Source organism: Eublepharis macularius, chromosome 3 (assembly GCF_028583425.1).
Source record: "Eublepharis macularius isolate TG4126 chromosome 3, MPM_Emac_v1.0, whole genome shotgun sequence".
NCBI lineage: Eukaryota > Metazoa > Chordata > Lepidosauria > Squamata > Eublepharidae > Eublepharis > Eublepharis macularius.
In genome coordinates this window covers 23,164,050-23,184,751 of record NC_072792.1, presented here as the reverse complement: position 1 = coordinate 23,184,751, position 20,702 = coordinate 23,164,050, and the positions used below count along the sequence as shown (strand labels likewise).

Below are 20,702 nucleotides of genomic sequence, written 5' to 3'. Positions count from 1 at the left end.
AGAAGGGAGGGGCCTAGACTGCTCTACTGAATGAAGTAACAGTTGTAATGCCTGTTTTTAAGAATTACAAGAAACCTTTTTTGGAACATAAATTGTATTCTGTTACTTGATACAAAAACGGGCAGACAAAGATATTCCTGGACGGAATGGTTTAAACCTCATCCCCATATAGAAGCTTATGGAAAACCAACATCTTAGCAATACTGGAATTAGAAAGGTGCATTTTGCTCCACAATTTTTGTCCTTTTTTTAAAAAAAGAAGAGACACGCACAGACACACCGAGGCAGCTGTGGGGGCTGTTCCTTGAAAGGAGAGCCACAGAGGTACATTTAACTCGGAATTCTAGGTTAGAAATCTGGGAGAACCTACACATCTGGAGAGGGAGGAAGGCAAAGACATTACTGGGAACAAGTCAGCTAATTCCGGTATCCCCTTTCATATTCAGAGGAACTAGCTGCTTTCCATGTACAGAAGAATTTTTTAAGTTGCCAACCTTCAGAGCTCCTAGAATTTCAACTGATCTCCAAACTACATAGAACAGTGCCCCTGGGGAAAAAATGGCAGCTTGGGAAGGTGGACACTATGGCATTCTACCCCACTGAGACCCCTCCCCAATCCCTGCCCCTCCCTAGGCACCATTCCCAAATCTCCAGGAGTCCCAACACAGATCTGGCAACCCTAAGATACCCCAAACCCACTCTGTGGCATCAACAATCCTACTGCAAGTGGCTCAGAATCCAATTGCTGAATAAGGCAACTGTTACTTAGCTGCACTGACCTTTGTTCATATTACAAACTATAAATCAGGTTTGTTGTAGGGAGGCAGTTTTGCCTTTAACAGACGCATCTGGATCTTATCCATGAATTACTATGTGTAGTTCATTAAGCTGCAAAACAAACGTTACGCTGCAGCCACACGCAAAGCCAGCTTTGGTACACTGCAAAATTCCCGCAAAAGGTTTAACTCTCTCCTTGAAAATCCTCCCAGACTCACATTCACACCACACTGGGGGTGAGGGGCAATATGGCTGGCAAGGATGGCACTTGGGATTAATATGCTATTCGTGGCTATGGCGTATAATATTATTTGGACATAAGAAAAGCTTACGGCGCGCCAGAGAAGGAGTTCTCACCTGAAGGAAATGAACCCAGGCACGTTAACGGACTCTCCTGGCTTTAGTTACCAAGCCACTCCATTTCACATGTTTCACTGCCAACATATCCTTACACTGGATAAATTTCAAATTAAGATAGAAATGCCCCTCCCAGCCAAAAGCTCCCCTTTCGCCTCTCCACCACAGTGAAATGCCAATAACCACCTAATAGAGGCTTAAATCTATTCCTTATGCAGATGTTCCAGACCTGAGCCAAGTCCATAGCAACAGAGCTATAAAAAGCACTCAAGAAGAAAAAAAAAAACGGCCCACCCAGGTTTTACAATCTGAATGAATTACTTGATAGAGAAATATGCAGGTTTTGCTTTGTCTCAAATGTTATTCATCACACACATGTGTGTGTATTCATATATACATATTCATATATTCATTCCAAGGTCAGAGAGATCTCACCACAAAGCCCATGCCGAACTCTGCGGCTGCTGGAAAGTAACTACTACTTGCCAGTAAATATTATTGTTAATGCTGTTCCTTTAGGCTACACAAGAAGAGACTGAAAGCTCATTATTCCATTCCCCCCCTCCTCACTCATCTCCCCCATCAAGCCATACTGTATTGATTAGACTCATGCTCTTGAGAAGGACTTAGAGATGGAGGCGGCTCTTCATGCAAATTCAGGAAAACTGCCCCCGCTGGACATCCTTTCTGCCTGGCAGAAAAGCAAACCAGGAAAATATACAGTAGACAGACTGGCTTTAAAACGCGTTCCAGAAATAGAGGCATCTGGCGGCCACATGTTAGACAGTCATTTCCCTAGACTTCATCATTACGTTACATGGTACTTCATTTGAAGCCAACGTCTCTCTCTCTCTCTGTCTCTCATTCCTCCTGCCCCAAAGAATAAATTCTATCTTTACCATGAATCTACTGACCACTACACCCGAAGACATACTTTTGTGCAGTTTCCCCCACACTTATTACCTTTAAATATTAACAGCCTACTCAAATTATACTTTGCTATTCTCGTTCTCAGAAGATGACCATTCCTTATGCACAAAAATGACATGTATAACAGTTTCTATGACTGAAAGCTTGTCAGAGGTTCCTCAATGAGTAATTCAATAGCCATGGATCAATGTTTATGAAATACAAATTGTCCAGCACTCACTCATCTTGCAGTACTTTTCTCAACTATGCAGTGTGTGTGTGGGGGGGTAAGGTTGCCAGGTGCCCACCAATTGCTGGCAAACTCCCCAACAGTTTGCCCTTCTGCCCACCCACTATCGATGTTGGAAGTGTTGGACTGCCTGACAATCACTCACCACCAGCAGGCAGCCTGGGCACATGCTGCCAGCCCGCCCCCCTCTCTCCCTGCTTTGTGCCAGGGCCAGTCCTTCAAGAATCAGCCCAAAATGCTATGTGCATTCCCACACCCCATGCAATGACATCATTTCCAGAAGTGACACCATCGTAGGCAGGGCCAGGAGCATGCACAACGATCGTCCCAGTAAGTACCACAACACCCTGCCATCCCACCAGTTGCCAGGGAGACCTGGCAACCCTGGGGGGAGGAGTCTTCAGTAGGACTGCCAATTCTGGGTTAGGGGATTTCTGGAAACTTGGGAGTAAAACAGGTAAAGGGCAGGGTTTGGGGACAGATGAGACTTCAGTAGCGTATAATGCCATGGAATCCATCGTCCAAAGCAGCGATTTTCCCCCAGCCAACTAGAGTTTGCTAGCTCCTGGTTGGGAAATTCCTGGAGATTTGGGGGGTAGAGGCTGGAGAGAGTGGGGCTTGGGGAGGGGAGGAACTTCAGCTGGCTCTAATGCCATAGAATCCACTTTCCAAGGCAGCCATTTTCTCCTGGGGAACTGATCTCGGTCACCTGGAGATCAGTTGCAATTCCAGGAGATTTCCAGCCACCACCTGGAAGATGGAATCCTAAGGCCAACTCACATCTGTCACCTGGAAATCACTTGCGATTCTGGAAGAACTCCATGCCCCACTTGCAAATTGACAATCCTCTCACTCATGCAGGGCAACAGGGCTAAGCAGTGGTTCACATGAGCCAGTTGTTCAACCCCACCATGCCCCAGAATTTTCTATAGACGTTTCTGCTGCTGCAGTGAACTGTCATGGGACTTGGCCAGCAGGAAAACCTTGCTTGTGCGCCTGGATAAAGCACAACTCCTAGCCTTCCAGACCTGTTTGTGACACCGTATGAACAACTTGGTCTCTGCAAGGGGCCCATGGGTTCAATTTCTTGAACCTGGAGGGGGGAGAGGGGGAGGAATCCAAAACACAACAAGAGTGCAGTATGTTTTAAATTAGGAACAACAAAAATATCCAGAGAGAGCAAGCACAAACTTTTGAGTTCCCCGGAATTTTTCTTCAGGCTGGAGGAGGGGAATGTATCAGGGTACATTGGCAGAGCCCAAAAGTCTGACATTTGTAGCTTAATTGTGCTGCAGACTTAATTCGATTACCTGATGCTGGGTATTAATAAATCTGAAGATGCCCCAGAGGCTCTTTGGATGAAGAACCAAATATAAAACTCCTTTTCAAAATCTAAACAAGACTTGTTCCGAAAAACCATATATGCCTCCCTCCCTTTAGACATGATAATTTACCAGGCTCAAATTTTCTTTCTTTTTTTAAATCCATGCATGCCAGATTGCTTTGGGACAGTTGCCTAGCAATGCTGGCAAAATCCATCTTGCCTCAAATAAAAACTTGTGGAAACGAAACGTTTCTTCCAAACTAGCACACATCAGGAGCAGCTGTGATTGTGAATATGACCTCCACTGCTAGTTGAGAGACCAAAGACCATCACTCCACCATCCCTCTCATACCCTCACAGCAATGCAGACACCCCTGAACATAAGATGCCATGCGTGTGCATTATGTGGCTCAGTTACACAGCCATTTGTTGTAACCATTCACAGAGAGATCAGCAGCCTGGGGGTGCTCTATGTTTCCAAGAATTAGAAGCCAAAACCTGCGGAGAAGAGTCACATTTTTCATAAATCCTACTCTGCCACAAGTTCTGGAAAAAGAATGCAAACTTGTATATCACATGAAAGCCCTACATTCCTAGTGACCAAGCATCCATCAAACGTCGCCTGTGGTTTTTCAGATCATTTGACTATTCAGACTCCAGTTGATTTTTAAAAAGCAGGTCACAAGGGCAGTTTCCTAATGAATAAGCGGGGAATGCTATTTGCACAACATGCATTTTTCACCAGGCTGGGACAGTCGGAGTTGTTTGTTGCATTCCTAGTTCCGTAAAGCTAGAAACACGGCACCAACAATGAGAACTGAGTTCTCGCGCATCCATTTTTACTCTTCTACGATGGTCTCTTATTTTGCTCAGGCTCTTTTAAACCAGGACAATTAATACTGCTTCTTAGGGTTGCAATTGCTTCCAGGGACAAAGTTCTTCTGGTATGCCAGTGACTCTTTAACAACCAGAGTTATGACAGAGAGTCAAGCTACAAGTGACGAATGACACTTGAATGGCAAGTGAACAGACTCACCCGTTCACTTGCATTCCACTTGGAGCACAAGTGGAATTCAAGTGAACGGGGAGGAATACACGCGAGTCTGTTCACTTGCCACTCAAGTATCATTCATCACTTGTAGCTTGGCCCAAAATCTCAAACGAAAGGCAGCAGACTAAAGCAATGTGACATGAGCCCTATAGTAAAATAAAAAAGGGCAGGCCTAGGCACTTTATGACATGGTCTCACACAGCTCTCCAGCCACATACACCCAAGGCCTGCCAAGGGACTGGCACACATAATCCTTCTGCAGCATGAGTGTGTAGAGTTCAGGAAGAATATAAAGACCAAAAGGCTTATTTAAGATACACCCATAGCTACTACACATAGAGCCAGAAAGAAAATCTGAGTTGTTCATGCAGAGGTTCTTTCATTTTCAGACATGAATTTCCTTCTACATAACTGAGAAAGTTCAGAATTTAATCCCATCCTCCACAAGGAAGAGGTCCAATTTGTACAACTCTCCTTCAGCCCTCTAATAAAAGCTTCCCTTGTCTCTCCTGATAAGAGGAATACAGAACACCTACTTACTCAGCACCTAAAGTATTCCCAACTAGAACGGAAGCGCCACTTTCTAAAATGTATTCCACTCTTGAATTCATGTCTAACACATTTCCCATACTGAATTCAAAACTGTCATTTGTTCATCTGAACAGTTAACTGAGTAAACATCGAAGCACATTTTTCTTTCCATTAAATGATGAATCTCATCTGCCATCTAATGGTCGTGCCATTTTAGTAAAACAAAAGAATAATAATAAGTTCACAAATGAAATCAGTAGCTTTCTATACTAAGCGTGTACAGGCTCTTCCTTTTCCTGATGAAGACAAATAATCAGGGAGTCAAATCTATTTACTCTGAAAACGGACCACTGAGTTCACACCCAAAGTTTTGTCACTTTTAACAACCAGATGAAAGAGATTAGCAGCACGTTCATTGTCTTCTCAGGTTTTCAGAGGAAGTGTTTTGCCAAATACTTTGAATTTGTCGAAGACAATGACATTCTAAAACAAGTGAAATTCCCAAGAGATGTCTACTGCCTGACCGGCAAGAAACCCAAAACAGTTAACTTCTGGCGTCTTTATGAACTTTCCCTAACTTGCTAGAATGCACACTAAGAAAGATCAGCAAAATCACATGGTGCAGTTTTACTACTACAGAATACTGGTCTGTATGCTTGGACGTTTCCTATACTAAAAAAACAACAACAAACCAAACCCTGCACATAGAAAGTTAACATGCTAGGAAGAGCCCTAGACTCTTCACTCCATATATAACGCCCCAAAAATGACCTGCAACTGACTAGATAAAAGGCTGTCTAGGGACCATGGGTAATCTGCTCTGAGATTCTCAAAGAAAGAATGTGACGTAAGTTAACACTCGTACATTTTAATCCTGCCCTTCCTCTGAAGTCCTCAGGGTAGTATACCTAGTTCTTTATGCCAGGAATGACTATTTCCACAACAGTGGAAATATAAGGATTCTGCTCCTGTTTGGGTTGTGACAATTGTCTGTTTTGCTTAACATTTCCATTTCCAAACAATACCCGTTCCATAAAATTGTCTTTACTGCCATGATATATGTGTGAAACTTCAAATATTATGGGGGGAAGTGCTTTTAGCACAGTCTGTTCTCTTAGTATTAGCACAGTTTCCTCTTCATTTGTACTGTTGTGACTACAAGGAAGAAAGGACATAGTTAAAAGACATTTGCATGTAGAAGTCTTGAAGTATTTTCAGAAAGAATGTTGTAATCATAAACCTAACACTCAAAGGTATCAAGAGCCCCTTATCAGGCTAAAGGCAATGATGGCTGGTGACTGCTCGAAATTCCTGGGACAGGTGTCCCATTTCAGCAGGTTTGTAGCCGTTCATCACAACTGCGCAAAAGTCTTGTTTTAAAAGTTAAATAATAGCACAGAAGTTTTTAATATTAGGTTAGAGTTATTGTTTTGAAATAGCTGACTATTTCCATAGAACAATGTTTTTAAAAGTGGTCCTTCATCTTTAACAAGAGAAATCAGATTCTTCTCCCACGCCCTCCCGAATCAAGTTGGTTTCAAACTCTCCAAAGGTCTAAGGGCTCGCAGGTGCAGGCTTTTGCTTAGTCCTCTGAAATAAGGAATCTTCTCATTCAACACTGAAATTTCTGTGTATGCTGTTTGTGGCGTGTGTGAAGATTGTTAAGGGGAGACGGAACACAGAACCCACCTGTTTCTATGCTGAATGTATACTCCAGCCAAGGTGACTTATTTCAGGAAAATGACTTCAACCTCACCTATCAAAATACCTTCCAGAAGTTTAGAAGATCTGCCCTGCTGCACACAGAGCATTGAATCAAGCAACGGATTATCAATCCAGAATAGGAAACCAAATATCAAAGGACGTTTGACTGATTCCTTCCTGGACATGTGGATGAAGTTGTGCTGCTATGGGATGGCTGTTCTCCCATCCCTCGCTTCCCAAGAATCCATTTCCAGTATTCGAGTATCTACCTTCCCTCTTTCAAATGCTATCTCAGCTCTGCTTTGGATACCTGATTCCTAACTGCTGTCCTTTGGGACTGAGCTCTTGATAGCAAATCTTTACATGGCTACAGACAAGTCTCTGTTTGGCCTCTAATGTCTGAGGACCTGCCTGCCTCGCTGGTAACCTGACAACGTCTTATAAAATTCCAACCCCTTCAGAGGCCCCATCTCACTCAAAGAAAGGCAAGTTGACAAATAAACGACGTCTCCATAAGTAGCAGCAGCAACAGTTTCTAAAGTTGGCATCCTATCCAAGCTGCAGTGAACGAGTATGATTTTGGAATACATTTCTCAACTTGTGCTTGCACTCTGGGACACAGAGCTGACTCGCTGCAGTCTTAGTTTCTTTTCTATTGTGATAATATTGTTAAGAATTCCACAACTGCCTTGTTGGATCATCCACAGCTGGCTGCCATGAGCCACTGGCCCCCCACTCAAGACAAAGAATTCTGCTCGTAGGATCACATTTGGGCACCTTTACTTTCACAAGCAAACAACAATATGTTTGATTAGGATATTTTATTCCAAGTAGCTTCTTCGTCTTCCAAAGTGACCGAGGCTCTCAGAATTTTGTACCCTACAGCATCGCCACATAAAGGCTAGCTCTTTTTCCAACAGTGGTAAGACAAATGTTCCGAAAGCTTACAAAATTAATGAAATTAACCATGCCTGAAGTTAAAATATCCATGAAGTTTGGGGAGATATTATACAACACCATGCGATGACTCATCTGTATGAAATTATTAATTGCATTTTAACTATTTTAGTTAACCATGTATGTTTAGCTACATTGTGGAAGTTATCTTTATACTTTTAATTAAAAAATAAACATGGTTTTGCCTGTTTCGAGTTTAATGTTTTATTGATATTCCCACTGATTTCAGGGTCATTATTACATACGTTAGCATGTAAAACGGCTTTGGTTTTGATTATATTCACAGTGTGTTTCGTCAGCATCAAGAATATCAAACCACAACCTACAGACAACCATTCAAGATGATAAAAAATAATCCACAACAACAACAACAACAACAACAACAACCCCATAACACATATTGGCAGATTTGGTGAGACTGTATGAAAAGATACTCTATAAAATTAAATTGACAGCTGATTATATCTGACACACAATGTAATCAAATAACCTTTTGATTAACAAAAGTCTTACAAAATTTCCTATAAAAGATAAGGGCAATATCCACCTTAAGTAGAAACAAACTTTCTTCCTTCTTCAACACAAGAAGAAATACTTCTAAGATGGTACCTTCTACAACAGCCGTCTAAAAACAAGATATGTTTTCCTCCCTCCAAAGTATTGTTCTGTCTACTTAAGTTTGATCTACTAAATCATACGATAATCAACTAAGATCTCTCCGATCAGAGGACACATGTAGGAAAATATGCTATTTAATCCCATCACGCTTGAGTGGTTCAGTTACACTATCCCTTCATATGAAAGAGAAGTGTTAAAATATTAGTAGCAAGTAAATGGCGTCATTCTAAAATTCCTTCTACACCCAGATGGAAGACTCAAAGTTGGGAAATGACTGAAATGGGAATGCTTGTAAAATATGCAAGACTAAGAGAAGGCAGACAGTCAAAGACCACAAAGTATACAGTATGAATGAACTCTTTTTTATTATCTATCGGAAATAAAATAAATGTGAATACAAGATAATCCTCCAGATAGATACCAATTCCTCCTGTTCTTCAAAGTCATCTTTCAAGAACCGATTCCAGATGCCCTTGGCTTCTGAGCTTAGACAGGTGGTTAGTAGGGACTGCATTCTCTGCACTGCTGCTCTGGTTGAGGTTTAACATTCCCAGAAACTCTTAGCAGACTCCTATTCTACTTTCCTTTAGGTGCAATCCTAGGTTTCACTGCTTCTGATTTGTTATTAATATTGCTGTATGCAGATTGTATTAAAGCTTTCTAACGAAGGTATTTTACGCTGTTCTCATAATTTGTAGAAAAAGAGCAAAGGTCCAGTAGCACCTATAAAACTAACAAAATTTGTGACAGGGTATGGAGCTTTCATGAGTCACAGCTCACTTCTTCAGATACCGTTAGAATGTGAGACCATCTGTCCTTATAGCTTGGAGAGTGGAGTGAATTGTCACAAACAAAAGCTCATACCCTACCACATTTTTTGTTAGTGTTACAGGTGTTGCTTGTCTCTTGTTCTTTTCTACTGCCGCAGACGCAACTACCCATCTTGATCTATCTTAATTTGTGATTGTCCTTTTTGTGGTTTGTGTTGGAGATCACTTTGAGCAGATTTAGAAGTTCTAAATAATAAATACATCATAAAAAATTTGTAACCATACGCCTGTATAAAGTGCTGATTGTCTTTTAGCAGAATTATATAGTGAAAACTAAAAAATGAAATAGAAAAGAAAGCCAGTGGTCACACTAAAATCATTATTTGAGAATGCTAACTAACATGGTAGACTGTTCTATACTTTGACTCTCAAAAAGCTTTGTAATAATGGTGACTTAAAGTGTCTAAGTAAACCCAACTATCATGGGATAAGAGAATGGGTTTTTTATAGTCATAGGAATAACAGAGCAGGAAGCAGATGGTAGGAATGAGTTGAAATTTTCACAATGGAGGGAAGCAAAGAGTGAGGGTCTACCAAGGATTATATTTAACTTAAGAGTCGGATGCAAGCTGCCTGGCAATCAAGCTTGCAAATAACAAATTATTCAAGATGCTGAAAATACCAGCAGACATTAAAAAAGCTCCATGAGGCAGTCTCAGAAAAAGATAAATAGACAAGTGGCAAATGAGATTTCAAATAAATTCAAAGTATGCATGCTAACCGAAAAATAAAAATATTGCAATTTTACGTATACACCAAACGGAGATGAACTGACTGTGACTATCCAAAAAAGAAATATTGAGGATTCGGTTTCGTTTTCTCCGCCATGTCGGACGCTCCTCTTCGCTGGCTCGAGAGGAAGCGGCCGAGCACCCTGACCGGGCGGCTGATCTGCGAAGATTAGCCCCCAAAACTCCCAGTGAGGGAGGCTGGGTCCAGGACGCTGCGGGAAGAGCCCCCCGGAATCAATGCGGGGGGTTAATTGCCCGTTTGTCCCTACGGAGGCCGGCGGACGTGCGCGGCGCCTCGAGTGCTGCCGGGCCATGAGAAACGGCAAAGAGCAGAACTAGGCGAGAGCCTACAAGTAAGCGAATTCCTTCTGTTATTACAAGCGTACGTGAAGGAGAGGTGAGATCTGAAGCTAAGAAGGCTCACTCTTCCCCTTTGCTGAGTCTCAAAATTTGGTTGGCGCCCCCCCCCCCCAAAATGGCAACAAAAAAACAAAGTCCTGCCCTTGGCAAGTCAGTTTCGGCTGCCTTAAAGGGAGAATCGCTGGAGGAAATTGTACGGAGGGCGGTTGGTGAAGCTATAAAACCCTTTGTTGACAAGCTGAATGAAACAGATCAAAGGGTGGGCTTAATTGAGAGCGAAGTGAAAACCATCAAGGAAGCAGCGGGGGGGGCAGAGAAGTCTGCTCGGGAAAGTGCGTCACTCGTGAAGGCTATGAATAAAGAGCTTAAACTGGTGGAGAATCAGTTGATCGGGCTACAAGTGGAACGAACACAGACAATTTTGCGCCTCCAGAATGTGAAAGAGGAGGAAAACGAGGACTTACGGGGTCTTGTCTCGGAACTATTGGCGACACCCACGAGGGCAACTAAAGAAGAAGTTAAAAGCGCCATTTTGGAAGCCCGTCGGGCTACTTCAAAGTATGCAATGAAGCGTCAGTTGCCGCGCGAGATCATCATCGATTTTTCATCTAAGAGGATCCGGGACACTATCCTATACAATTCATACAATGCGGATTTGGACTTCTTGGGCAACAAAATTAAGATATTGAAAGACGTCCCATTTCTAGTCCGGAAAAGACGTTTTAAGTATAAAAAGTTCGTAGCTCTTCTGAGAGAACGTGGAATAAAGTACAAATGGTTATTTCCGGAAGGAATCTGGTTCACCCATAAAGATCAAGCCTTTAAGATATTATCAGAAGATCAACTAAGGGATTTTGAGGACAGGAACCCAGAATTCCAGAGCACCAAGCAAGACGAAAAGGAGAAGTCTGAGGGGGAGGGGGAGGAAACGAGCACTGCGGCTGCAGTTGCGCAGAGAGAACTCCGTCCGGGACCCAGGAGGGGAAGAAAAATTTAACTTGAAATTAAATTGTAATTTGCATTTAGTAAGGTCAACCACTCCATCAATGTAATATAAAGCTTTAACTTTTGAATAATGGCAGTATGAAGGGAAAACAGAAATGTAGTGTTTAGTGTTTAGTGTTTGTAGGGTACCTTCCCCTTTTTTCCACCCCTCCCTCCCTCTCTCTTTTTTCTCTCCTCTTTCCTATCCCTTGTGCTATTGTAGTCTTTTGTAGTTACTGTTTTGTAGGGTATGTATGTATGTAGTAGTTGTATGTTAGATATTGAAAATAAAAAATTATATAAAAAAAAACAAAAAAGAAATATTGAGGTTGTCATACTATGCAAACAACAGCTTGGTGCACAACAGTGAAAAATGCAGACTCTGTGGAAAAGAACTTGAAAGAGAGAAACCAATATTGCAATGCCTTTGTATATATCTAGGGCACGGCCATGTGTGCAGTGCAATCCTAAACAGAGTTACTCCCTTCCAAGCCATGGACTTCAATGGACTTCGAAGGAGAGCATAACGCTGCTTAGGAATACCTGGCAGGAATTCTTCATTCAGGTTTGATATCAGACGTGTCTCTCAAAAATGATACTGCAGCAGTGGAAAAGGGACAGAAAAGGATAACTACAATGATCAAAAACCTTCCCTACGAAGGCTAAATTTGCGGGGCTTTTTAGTTTAAAAAAATGGTATGGAAGAGACAGAATATGACAGGAATGTATAAAATTTATTTATTTACATTCTTTATAGTCTGCCTTTCTCATTAAGAGCCAAACTACAAGTGACAAATGACACAGGTTGGACACTTGTCAGCTTCCCTCAAGTTTTGATGGGAAATGTAGGTAGTTTGGTGGAATGTTGGACAAGTGACAGTTGAAAAGTCCGTTGGACAGCAGTCGTAGGGCCAAGCTGCAAGACCAGGACGCCTACATTTCCCATCAAAACTTGAGGGAAGCTGACAAGTGTCCAACTAGAATCAGGCGTCACTTGTAGTTCTTAACAGAGTTAGAATGGGTCAAAGTGAAGAAAGCAGATTAAGAATACTATCGCTCGTAATCACCGGACAAAATCAACTGGCAGGTCCAAGACAAACGGAAGAAATGCTCACACTGCATAATTAACTCACAGAATTCACTTCTGTAAGACCTGGTGACGGTCACTAGCTTAACATAGGTTTAGAAGGCTATACAGTTCTGTGAAGACTTTGAATAGATTTTTATCGATACTGGCTAACATAGAATTTCCATGTTCACAGTAAGTGTTATGTCTCAACACCAGCAAACTTATATTGACTCTCTTCTTTTAAGTACCTTGGAAGCACTGAGGCAGCCACAGTGCAATCCTAAGCAGAGTTACTCCTCTATGCCCATTGAAATGGGCATAGACTGCATTAACTCGGTTTAGGATTGCACTGAAAATGCCTGACCAGGAGAACCTTGGCCTGATCTCATGGTGTAGCACTTGAGTTTGCAATACACTGAAACCAAAAATTCTGCCCTACTTTGTGTGAGAAATTAAGAATGGAAGTTTGGAAGAGGTGAACTGGTTATTTTCTTGTAAAACATCCAACGTTCAATTCAAGCACAGTCTGAGAGGTCCAAAGAAGAGCCCTTTAGAACTAGAAGAACATCAAGTGTGCTTAAGACTGGGAGAAACCACTGAAGACGACTCCTGAGTTTCTTGATAGGAAGACACTTGGCATGGCACAAAGCAGATTTCCATCACTCTGGGAGGCTTTGCTTGGCAGGTAACACAGGCCAGCACGACAGCAAAGCAAGAATCATATATTGTTCACTACTTGATGGTAGATAACCTTTTTCATCAAGAAGGAAGAGATCCCAATTCTCAAGTCGATGGAAGCTTGCTAGGTACTTCAGTTTGGTAGGCTGGAGTTTCCCTAGCATTTCTCTACCAAAACTGGGGAAAAGGCCACAGATGCATCACGGCCAGGCAGGCGCCCACCCTCACCTGAAGGAAGTCTATCTCCACCACATCCAGTGCTGAAGTTGGCCATCAATGACAACATACAACTCCTAACTAACATTCGTAGTGGATTAAACCTACACAACAGAAGGCCACCATCTAGGATCGTCCCCAATTATAATACACTGCAAGAAGACAGCAAGAGCAGGGGAAGAGTAACACTCGTGCAGTGCCATCAGACCACAAATAAGTTTGAAGTAAAACACAGTCAAGTATGTAAGCTATGCACCTAAGCTTTGGGAGAAAAGAAGAAAGCCACAGAGTAATTCACTTATATGACACAAGGGAAAATTCCTCTCTTATCCTTAGTAGAACAAGCATTAATGACTTGAGGATAAAAGCAAAACCTAATAGCCTTCATCACCCGCTCAAGAAGAGTTCTACCCTGCTCAGTACTCTTCTTCATAAAAGCAAGTACTTAGTTGCTAGTAATTAGATAATTATACTTTTGCAAGTTTTTGAATGTGACTTGAGATAGAATTATAGGCTTGTCTCTTTAAAATGCTCCCAAATCTATAGCTTCCTTAATCCCTACTTGTTTCATGCTTTTTCTTCATTAAATACTCAAGACTCAGAATAACGTTTATTGCATTATGTCAAAAGCCATCACAATCAAGCAAATAAAACATGAATAATAAACAAAACTATAATAATAAAAAGCACATAAAAGTACATTAAAACACATTAGCACCTTTAAGCACAGCTCACACCTGGATTTTCTTAGCTGCCAATGTGAACTGTGCTATTTCATAAGAGATTGGAAAGAAGGAGTGTTCGTTTTTCCACCACAAGAGAGGAATCAGTGTCTTTTAAGACTTCCCCAAGAAATGTATTTCTGGGCTTCGTGTACAAAGGGCAGAACAAAAGATAATGTGGAAGGTCTTTGGGGACTGAAGCTCCACAAATACAAAAATGGGCAGTAATTAGTGTGTGTGTGTGTGTGTGATGACTGTCTAGAATGGCTGAAGGCATGATTTGAAACCTCAGAGAAATTGAAGCCATTCTAAGATTAGGAAAGGTGATTTGGGTCAAATAAGAGGCTCTGCCATGGTCCCTCTTAAACAACTTGAACCATGGAGATTTACTCACTTTCATTAAATACATTACCTTCTCATAGATCCAGAGGAGTTAGCAAAGAGTCCAGTAGCACCTTTAAGACTAACCAACTTTATTGTAGCATAAGCTTTCAAGAGCCACAGCTCTCTTCATCAGTGCATATCCTCCATGCATCTGACAAAGAGAGCTGTGTTTCTTGAAATCTTATGCTATAATTACCTTTTCAGAAGTTGTAAAGTCAATGGGAGGGATCCAGCACAAAATTTCCGCTTGCGCTAGAGCTCTTGCGCGAGCTAACATACCAGAAAGACTGCAGTGGTCAATTGTGCTTGGTCATACTTATTGTATTTCCACAGGTCTGCCTGCATGCGCACAACATCATGCAAACAATTTCTGGGCACAATGATATACAGGGAGGAAAACACTAGGTGTTGCACAACATCTTGGGTAAGTGGAACTATGATAAATTCATTTACATTTCTGCTTGTGAATCACTGTATCCAAGTTAACGTTTGGTCATGTAGAAAAGTGTGGGCATGTACATCGATATTAAAATATTTCCATAGTTGCTTCAAAATTCTAACCCTCCTAATATTTAACATTTGTGAAGGACAAAAGAAAGCCAGTCTGGTTAAGCAGAGTATAGAATATGGTCCCCAAAGCCTTTTTAACTGGACCCTTAGGAACCCTACACAATTTTAATTAAAGCATAGATGACTAGCACAGAAGGGGGAAATAAAATATTTTAATTTTTAAGAATTAGAGAGCCTTCATACAAGACCATAAGCGTGTATCTCTTAATGCTAAACCAGATTAGCTTTATCATAAAGCCCAACCACTTCATGGGGGAGGGGGTGTCAGTTTTTGAAGCAACCCATTCTTCTTATTCTGGTCTCTCCCCCTGAATCCAGATGTTCACATCTGTGGCCTAAATATTAGTATCATACAAAACGATTCCATACGTCTCCCCTTGCAAAAAATGTCACGACTTATTCATTGCTGTTAATGTTCCAATTACATACTACATTCCAGCACACCTGGTATGTCAAGAAAATCTTCTCTTGTGTATATCCAATCTATATGCTGTAAACTTATAGGCTCAAAGTCTATATACACTGAGAAATTCTACTAGCCAAGGTTGGTCAAGCCTTGAGAGAATACTTAAATTTCCTGTTTTCCACTTCTTGAAATAACAGAGCTGCAGGAAAGCGCCCCAGAATGGGTCCCCCCCCCTTCTTTTAGAAGTCTGATGAAATACACACCGATATTCCTAGAGCTGGCAATACATTTTCCTGAGAACCGTTAAGATTAATACCCGTAAGGCATCATTTTTCAAAACACCATCCAAAGTGAACAAAACACTTGCAGCTATTCATGAAGTGAAGCTCGAAAGTAAGTTTGAGTTTTAGGGACTCGGCCACTTCAGACACCTTGTTAAATTTACAGAACAGCTGCACCTCTTTCGGTTACATTTTCAGGTTTCCAGGAATGAAGCAGACACCTCTGAGGGAGATTTCTGACAACCAGTTCCTCAGGTGGCATTCCATCATCTTTGATGGATCTACGGGAGTTCAAGTCGAGGACTAAATTGTCCCCTTAAGTGCCGCTCGCAGATCTGAACCTGGCCATAAAACTCAACATATGCTTTGTTAAGTGGAAAGGAATGCATCCCCCACTCAGTGCCTGCTCCTCTGTAAAATACAGGAGACGGCATCAAAGGGGAAAACCGAAATGGCCTTGAAAGACGGAAAGTTTAGTTACCCAAATACAAGCCTACACTCCTTGCATTTTTAACCAGCAAGTGCCCGTTATAGCAGCTTGATCGCATATGGAACTATTTATTCGTTTTTACTTAATTCATTTATAACCTACTCTTCTTGAATTGAATAAATAAATACTCTTCTCCCCAATGGGAACCCCAAAGCAGCTGACGTCATTCCTCCATTTCATCAACAGGTAAGTAAGGCTGAGAGTGTGCAACTAGCCCAAGATCACCCAGCAAACTTGCCTGGCAGAGTGGGGATTCGAACCCAGGTTTCCCAGATTGGAGCCCAACACTCTAACCGCTACACCACACTGGCTCTCCAGCATGAGATATTCTCTTTGCAAACACACAGGTTATGAAACATGGGGATCCATTCTGTTCCACTGAAGTATGAAACAGATGCCCAGGCCGTTCGCTGTGGGTTCAATACAGTCAAGCTCTCTTTAAGACAACAGGTAAACCATGCACCAGGGCATCTGACTACACCGAAGCGCAGTTCCAAGTTGATGCTCGTATCATTGCTGCAAAAACCGCACTTGCAAGTGAAATGTTCTGATTTCCAAAAATTGGCCTGAACTTGAGCAAGAGCTTTGCCTCGGGGCCTGGATTATGTAAGTGGGTTGCACTCTCCATAAGAACTGCGTATCTGAACACACCATCCTTCACCTTACGGGCTCTTTTCTTCTATAGCCCCTGCAGGGGTCTGAAAGCACGGAAGCCTCAAGCGTCAACTTTGAGCACCCCAAAAGAGATACAAGACAAGTAAGAGATGTGAGATAGTTTCAGGTGGGCAGGTGTGTTGGTCTGCAGTGGATCTGAGTCCAGTGGTATCTTAGAGATCCACAAGGTTTTCAGGGTACGAGCTGTCTAAAGTAAAACATATATACAGATCTATGATATATACTTTCAGAGTCAAAGCTTCAGATACAGGGAGGAGTGGAGATCACTGAGCCTTGATCTGGTTCTTCATTCCTGTACCTGAAGAAGGGAGCCCTGACTCGGCAAAGCTCATACCCTGAAAACCTTGTTGGTCTCTAAGGGGGCCCTGGAGTCGAATCCTGCTGGTCTAAGAAATGCAAGTTCCTTCCACGCCCGCCGAGAAGACCCTCCCACCCCACTAGGGTTGCCAGCCTCCAGGTGGTGGCTGGAGATCTCCTGGAATTACAACTGGTCTCCAGGCCACAGAGAGCAGTTCACCTGGAGCAAGTGGCTACTTTTGGGGGCGGACTCTACGGAATGATGCCATGCCAAGGTCCTTTCCCTCCCCGAAGCACACTTTCTCCAGGTTTCATCTCCCAGATCTCCAGGAATTTCCCAACCTGGAGCTGGCAACCCTACACCCCACCCGCACGCACCTGCACCTGCACCCAGCCCAGTCCCTGGGAGCAGGGCGAGGGGCTTCCCCAGCAACCGCCTCCTCTCCATCCACCCCCGCACGCCAGTCCTCAGCCCGAGCCACTTGGGGCGACCCGCGGGAGAAGGCGCCCCGTCCCGCCAAGCCCGGCCCCGCCCGGCTCACCTCCACCCAGCGGCGCGCCTCGGCGAACGCCCCGTCGCCCTCGGCATCTTCTCTTCCGTCCATGGCCGGCCGCGGACACGCGCTCCCCTGGAAGAAAAAGCGAGGGGGGGGGCTCAGGGTCAGCTGCCTCCTCGCCCCTCAGGGAGCTGCTCGGCAAGGAGGCGCCCTGGCGTTTGCTGCCCTCTCCCACCCGCTCCAGCCGAAGCGAAGCGAAGCGAAGCGACGCGCCCCACCCGCGCGGAGGGCGCCTCAGCCCGCTCCCCTCCCCGAGGCGCCCCGCTTTGCCCCGCGCTCTTGGCACGCGCCCTGCCCGCGCGGGGCTCCGGGGAAAAGGGCGCGCCCGGCTTCCCTCACCGGCGGCGGCTCCCGCGTCGCGCCGACCCGCTCGGCTTCTCCTGCGCCCGTTAGAGACGCACCGCAGCGCCCCGCCTGCCCACCTCCGCCGCTCCTGCGGGCTGCTCCGGAGCCGCCGCAAACTTTCTTAAACTGGCCGGAAAGCGGGCTCGCGACACCCACCTGGCGGCAGGTAGACAGAGCGCAGCCGGAGCGCGCGAGCAAGCGCCCGGCCGCGCCTCCCCTCGGAAGGCGCGCTGGGCTGGCGAAAGGGCGCAGGGCCCGCCGAGCGGCGCCGGGTCCCGGTTGCTCCGGAGGTCCAAGAAGCCGGCCTTCCTTGGCTGTAACTCGGCTGAGAAACGAGGCAAGGTCTGGCGCTTGCCAACCTCCAGGTGGTCCTGGGGCTCTCCAAGAATCACAACCCCTGGAGAAAATGGCTGCTTTGGAGGAGAGATTGTATGCCGTTATACCCTCTTGAGGTCCCTTCCCTCCTCATACCCCATCCTCCCCGGTATTACCCCCCAAATCTCCAGGAATTTCTAGGGGTGCCAGCCTCCAGGTAGTGGCTGGAGATCTCCCGGAATTACAACTGGTCTCCAGGCCACAGAGATCAGTTCACCTGGAGGAAATGGCTATTTTGGGGGGTGGGCTCTATGGAATTATGCAGTGCCAAGGTCCTTTCCCTCTCCAAACCCCACTTTCTACGGGTTTCACCCCCCCAGAGCTCCAGGAATTTCCCAACTTGGAGCTGTCAACCCTAAAAGCACAGCTGGTAACCTTCAGAACCTAGCAGTGCAATCCTAAGCAGAGTTAACCCTTTCTAAGTACATCGGGTTTTGAGGGGGGGTGACTGCTGAGGATTTCACTGCAAATGGTTTTAACCCTTCTTTGATTTGATGCTCCTAATCAAGAAACCTCTTGCCATATTATCCAGTTCAGCAAAGGGTTAAAGTAGGAGACTGTTTTCTAGACACCCCCACCTCCCTTCTTTCCCTAAGTGCACATATACTTTTTTCTCACAGTCTGCATCCATGTTCCACCATTGTCAGCCATATGCTTCTCTGGGACTCTTAAAAACATTGCATGAAGGCAGCAGCCACCTGCTCTTCAGAGATACGCTGCCATTTAACTGATCATCACAAATAGCTGTTGCGTGTCCTTCATGCATTTGTCTGAACTTTCTAAAAGCAAAGGAAATAACTAGCCACATAGTATGGCAATAAACTCAATAAAGTAGTGGAAGGTAGCATTACCAACCTTCTGAGGCGTTTTGAAGATTTCCCAGAATTACAATTGATCTCCAAACTACAGAGATCAGCACCCTTAAGAAAGTGCTTTGGTTTGTGCGAGAAAATGCCAGCGGGTGCCAAGGGAAGGGGAGTGCCTCGGAAAGCACTAGAAAGTTGGAGAAAATTCATTTCCACAGCTGGCCTGCGCACTTGCAGTCTCAATGAAGAACAGGGTTGCACCTACCTGCAACTGTTGTTTATCGAGTGCTCTACTGCGCAGGCACACATGGGAACTGTGCATGCGCTGGCCTGCATATGCGCAGTTCCCACATGGGACTGCACAGAAGACACGACAATGAAAACGGGGTTGCACCTACCAGTAACTGTTGTTTATCAAGTGTTGTTCTGTGCAGGTACACATGGGAACTGCGCATGCGCTGGCCTGCGCATGCGCAGTTCCCATGTGAGACTGTACAGAAGACACAACGATGAAAATGGCTGTTTTCGAGGGTAGAATCTATGGCATACCCTGCTAAGGTCCTTCCTCTCCCCGCCCTCCTTTAGCTTCACCCTCAAATCTCTGGGAATTTCTCATCCTAGAGTTTAGAAGCCTAGGAAGTATTTTCCTTTTCTGGACCAGACCTGCTGCTAATCAGCTTCACTGGTCATCCTGAGCTTTGTAGTAGAGGGAGAAGACCTTTTTTCCCCATCTACATCATACATGATGTTTGACAATTGCATAATTACAGCATCCATTAGTAATTCTGTATCCCTTAGTAACTCTGTACTGTGAGAGCTGGTTTGGTGGTGTGGTTAAAGTGACAGGCCAGTCACACTCTCTCAGGCCTAACCTACCTCACAACATTGTTATAAGGATAAATGAAGGTGAGAATAGGGGCATTTGACAGTTCAAAGGGCCCTTTCCTGCCTTGCAAGTGTCAGGATCCGCCCCCCTTGTCAGGTCTTGCAAGTGTCAGGATCCCGCCCCCCGCCACCTGATAGTTTAAATGGAACTGCCTGCAAGCGCAGGAAAAGTTTATATGGCCATTTCCTGGGGAAATGGCCATTTAAACTGCCCCTTTACGACCCAAACGAACCAGTAGACCAGTTCGTGGAAACGAGCTTCCACAAACCACTGGTTCGCAAACCACGAACCAGCCTGGTTCGTGTGGTTTTTTGGGTTGTAATTCGATTCGTGCCCATCTCTAGCTAGCAGATCACTGTTTTTTCCCCCAGGGGTCCTTGCACCCACAGAAGTGCTAGCAATGGAGGAAGCACGAGCCACAATGGAGCAAAAGCTTCATAGTGGGCAGACAGAACTGCAAACCGAAGAATGTCATAGGACCCCTCTGCACCCCTGCATTTGCCTACCTCAATTATCCTCCAGGCACAGTCTTAATGATTCTGAGGCTCTAGGCAAAAGTCCA

At 44.3% G+C, this 20,702-nt stretch overlaps 1 protein-coding gene across 8 annotated transcripts in view; it reads right to left on the bottom strand.

Annotated features, from left to right (window-relative positions):
• LMO7 (LIM domain 7) overlaps positions 1-18,150 on the bottom strand; it is a 189,044-nt gene extending 170,894 nt beyond the window's left edge. For all 8 annotated transcript variants that reach the window (XM_054973080.1, XM_054973085.1, XM_054973079.1 and 5 more), the window contains exons 1-2: positions 18,068-18,150; positions 17,714-17,800 (exon numbers count right to left, since the gene is read on the bottom strand). In XM_054973080.1, the coding sequence (XP_054829055.1) occupies positions 17,714-17,776 (63 nt within the window). In that variant the 5' untranslated portion in view covers positions 17,777-17,800; positions 18,068-18,150. The remainder of the gene's footprint in view (positions 1-17,713; positions 17,801-18,067) is intronic.
• Positions 18,151-20,702: the final 2,552 nt, after the last annotated feature.